Raw genomic sequence first — 4842 nt, 5'->3', positions numbered from 1 at the left:
TGAACAGAGGCATGCCAAAAAAATGAAAGAAAAAAAATAAAATAATAATAATAAAAACAAAATGGAAATATATATTAAAAAAATAAAATAAAATAAAATAAAAAAGTCACACATGCTGGCACTATATTTGTATATTGTCTCAAGCTCTCTCTCCAATTTAGTATTTAACAAGAGGCAGGGAAGAAAAAAGATGGTCCGGCCTTCAGAGGCCCCAGGAAAGTTTGTTCCAGAGGCTCCCGGAAATCATTTGCCTACATCAAATTTGAATCATGTTCAGTCAGCAAAGGAGCACGGTGTCCAAATCCACGTGTCCAAACACCCGCAGGCCTGTACATCTCCAACAGATTATGTCCCATATAATATTAATAACAGCAATCAGAAATTATAATCAACTAACTGATCGTCTTCAGTTTGTTGACAATCTTTTTCTCCTTGACTCGTCTGTTCTGAAACCATATCGTGACCTGCCGCTCAGACAAGTTGGTTTGGGCAGATATCCGCCTCCGTTTGTCCTTCGTGATGAATTTATTGGCGGCGTACTCTCGTTCGAGCTCCTTCAGTTGCACCTTGGTGTATGGCACGCGCTTCTTTCTCCCGCGCCGGAACGAGCCGACGTCTCCTGCTGCGTGGGACACTGCGTCTGATTAAAGGAGGGGGGTAAAAAATGAGAAATGTCTCAGATCTGATCACATGTGGTGAAAAAATTGTGTTTCTCCCTAAATTATGGACGTTTTTTTTTTTTTTGCATAACGAATATCTACAAAGTGTGAAAATTGCAACTTAATTTAAAGACATATAATTTTTATATATATACATTTAACGTCAAATCAAAAATGGAAATCGTGTGAAATAAACGACTGCTTAAAAAAATATGCTACTATTTTCTAAAAATACATTTCTACAATAATTGCCCACATTTTCATTCACCCCTCCTTTTATCACATTACTATGATAAATTTGAGGGTAAGGGGTTTATCTTTCTCTCTCTCTCTCTCTCTTACACACACACTCTCTCTTTCTCTTTCTCTCTCGCTCTCTCTCTCTCTCTCTCTCTCTCTGAGGCAATTCCAAACATTACACACACCCTATTTACTCCATGTTTGCTCAAAAATGTGCTCAACAGCTCTGCTTACCTGGCAGAGAGGACTTCCACATGTGCCCAGGCTGAGGCTGCTCCTTGGCGCAATAAACCTGGCTGTTCCACCCGTTGGGGGCGAGAGTCCAAGGTTGGTAGCTCTCCATGGGCAGCAGGGACTCGTGTCTGGCTTCTGACGAAGCACTGATTGTAGGCACCACGGGGACGTCGAGGTAACTTGGGACAGGTTGGTATGGCCCAGAAGGGTAAGTTGGATAAAAAGCAAATTCCTTCGCCCGAGATGAGAACTCCTCTCCCGAGGCAGCCGTGTCCATGTATTTCTCCCCATACGCAGAAGGTGGCTGTGATCCGCATGACTTAATGCCGCTGTGATGCGACATCCTGCACGGGTAGCCGAAGTACCCGTACGGCAGGGACGCGCTGGTGGAATTTTGAGCCGCTGAACAGGGGCTGCACTGCTTCACTGGTTCGCCCACACCGGAGGCGGGCACGTCCCCGGAGGAATAAGCCGCAGCGGCGCTGGGTGCCAGGGACGCGGGGTGCGCCATCAGATTCCTGCACTGATTCGCGGCGAAGTTGCCACCCGGGAAACCCTCCATGTTTTTGCTCGCTTCGTCGGAACCGCCGCCGTTGTCATAGAGGAACATAACCGACGGGTCGACCCAGCGAGGACGGAGGAGCAGTGACGTTGTCATAGCACGGCATCCAACATCGGAAGCTTCTGACTCTTTTTAAAAAAGACCAGTGACTGAAAAAAGGAGATGGTGGGGCTCTCAGTGAGTAAAAGCCGCTCTGACGCGCACAGGAGTGCAGAGGTTGGCTCTTATTGGCCAAGACTTCCTCATGTGACCGGGGCTATGCAAAGAGGACGGTAAACATCAGCAGATAATTACATGGAGAATAATGCGGCGAAGTAAGGTGATGGTACATATGAGGGGATTTTTGCTTTTGTCCCTGCAGATTTAACTGAGTTTGATGGTGTGGTTCCCATTGAACCAAACGGCGCATATGAAATTACTTTTTTGTGTGTAGGATCATACGCTACATCTACATTTTAGGTGTTTAAGCAAGGAGATATTCACACTTTGGATATTTTTTTATCTTATAGCACGTTCAAATGAGAATCAAATAAATACATTTTTGCAGAAAGAACGATTTCGTTTTTTGCTATTTTGACGATTTTTATTCAGTCACTTGCACGCATAACCAATGTGCACTGCTTTTGCGTACGTACATCGCCCCCTCTTTGTCTTCATTTCAGGCTTACATTAGCATGAATCTGTATTATTTATGAATAAGCTCATTAAAGCAACTAGTGTACTTGATTTGTTTCTTAAATTGAGCACAATCTACTACACGAATACCTCGGTGGTGCGACTATGATAAACGCTACGGGTTATACGCAATACAGGAATGTCCAGGAATACCCCTTTCCACTATCCTCTGTGGGATCCGCCTTATAGAAAGGCGCCCACTTTAAGTGATTTACATTGCGAGTATCTCTGCGAGACACAAATGGCTTGAGATTTTTCTACCCTCCTATAAAACAAAGGAAACACAGATGAAGTAAAAGTCTGATTTATCGTTCCAAATATTGAAGGCATTCGGCTTCCGACGTGTTTACAGCATGCGAAGTCAGAAGGCGAGCCCTGGACTTGGCTGTGTTTTACATAGGGAGGTGAGACGCGGTTGGAGGCCAAGGTCAAGTTGAAAGTTGTTGTTGTCTGGCAGTCCAGCCCGTCGCACCATTCAGGCTTTGAAGGGCCCCGTCTGAGCGCTTGAAAAGAGCGGAAGAAGGGTGAGAATTCCTGTCCTAATGAAAAGCTATTGGAGGGCACTAACTTTTACTATCATTTTGTTTTGTTTCTCTAGTGCGTTTTCTCTCACGAACTAGTCTTTGCCCGCTTCTTCTCGCTTGCTGCCTAACTTTGAGGGCTGCGTGGCGATGGAAACAAAACAGCAACGTTATCGTGTCCTTTTAAAGTAAAAAAAAAATCAAATATTGCGGAGGAGTTTTTTTCGCAGATAGGTGTGAAAATGATGTTGATCCAGGGGGAAGAGGGGGATAAACGTGGAGGGTGTATGTGTGTGAGAGAGAGAGAAAAAGAGAGCGAGTGCCTATATATGTGTGTGTGTTTTGCTCTATTTGACTCTGGAAAAAGCTTTAAGTTCAGTAGCAGTTCTGTTTATGCTGTTCCTTACGTTTTTGACAATAAGAAACTCCTCATCAAATTTGTTTCCACTCTATTTCTAAAAGAAAATATTTTTGGCGTAGTATGACACCGGTGATTTAGACTGCATAAATAAAAAGCCACATTATACAATTAGCACCAGTATACTTCTTAAACAGTTTTTAATTGAAACACGCGCCTGATCACCAGACATCAAAATCCCGAATGAACTTTGACCGTAACATTTTTGAGCAACAGTGGTTGTCGTTTCGTGCGGTAAAGCAAACGCAAACAGTTGATTTTTGATTTATTTTTGTTTGTTTGTTTGTTAGTTTCACTCTGGAACCCACAATCAAATGTGTTGCAGAACGTCGAGCATTGATGCGGAGTGTCGAAGCAGAGTTCTCCCCAGGAAACTTTTATAAGCCTACATCGAAAACCGATTGCCTTCAATGTAAACAACGTGAGCATGTGGTTGGAAGTGTAAGGTGAAAAGACGTTAACACTGGCGTATTTATGAAAGTGTTATGTCTAATGCAAGTGCCTAATGGCGTTTAAACAGTGAAACTATATTCTCGTTTTTTAAACAGTGGTCAGTCTCTCCCACTTTGCTTTTTTTGGTGAACAGGCACAACTCAAACAACTTGGTCTAAATAAACAAGACGAAAGTGTGGTTTAAAACTGAAAGGTATTAAAACGTCTTAAACGGTGAATGTGATGTGAAAGGTGTTTGGAGTTTATCAAAAGGGCTTACTCGGTCTAACTTCCCGCTTTTTGTTTTTTTCTTTTTTTTTCTTATGTACTAATTGGACTTGCCAAAAACGTTCAATGTTCAGTCATCAACAATTTTTTGGAGCAAAATGAAAAAGATTTCTGGTCAAACTCAAATAACAATTGAAGAAACTTCCCTTAATGAGGGTAGATTGTGCATACGTAGCCATTTTTATAGTTAAACGTGTTGTAAAATTGAATAGTGACAATGAGGTTCAGAGATTTTTAAACAGACATAAAAACTGCTTAGATATAGAAAAAATAAAAACAATCTTGACCTTTATCTAAAGACCTCAATGATGCCTGAATCTGGTTATAAGGCAGCAGTGGTTAATCAACTGGGCTGACCAACCCTGATTTTCATTGTTTTTCTTTACATTAAATTTAGCTGGAATTTGTTGTCTGAAAAAGATCCTATTTTCAACATGTATTTCTGGGTTATAAGGAAAAAAAGGAAAAGATTGAAATCAATTAAGATTTAATGTGATGTATAAACACAGATTTTGATGTAGTTTAGACTTCAAAATCAAAATGTGCTGTGAAGCCTAAACGTAAATATTTTTGTTATTATTATTATTATTTTACGTTTTGCAGCAGAATTACCAATGAGCCAAATTATAACATACATACATAGACATATATAAATCTCCTTCAATGTAATCATCTTGAAAGAGTGGCTGAAAAAAAATGTCTGAAAACGCACATTGTTGTTAAAATCTTTTTAACAGGTGGTTGGGGTTGATGAAATGGGTTAATCAAACTTTTGATTGAGTTTTCTTCGGTTAAACTTAAACATGTCTGTGG

At 41.0% G+C, this 4842-nt stretch overlaps 1 protein-coding gene across 1 annotated transcript in view; it reads right to left on the bottom strand.

The window, feature by feature from the left end:
- Positions 1-4842, bottom strand: part of hoxa13a (homeobox A13a) — a 5290-nt gene extending 448 nt beyond the window's left edge. Inside the window, exons 1-2 of the mRNA XM_008421637.3 lie at positions 1134-4842; positions 1-640 (exon numbers count right to left, since the gene is read on the bottom strand). The exon at positions 1-640 is cut by the window's left edge and continues 448 nt beyond it. Coding sequence (XP_008419859.1) covers positions 393-640; positions 1134-1791 — 906 coding nt within the window. The 5' untranslated portion in view covers positions 1792-4842 and the 3' untranslated portion in view covers positions 1-392. The remainder of the gene's footprint in view (positions 641-1133) is intronic.

The sequence above is a fragment of the Poecilia reticulata genome, chromosome 11 (assembly GCF_904066995.2).
Source record: "Poecilia reticulata chromosome 11, P_reticulata-male-v2, whole genome shotgun sequence".
In the NCBI taxonomy this organism is placed as follows: domain Eukaryota; kingdom Metazoa; phylum Chordata; class Actinopteri; order Cyprinodontiformes; family Poeciliidae; genus Poecilia; species Poecilia reticulata.
This window is presented reverse-complemented; position numbering and strand designations above follow the sequence as displayed.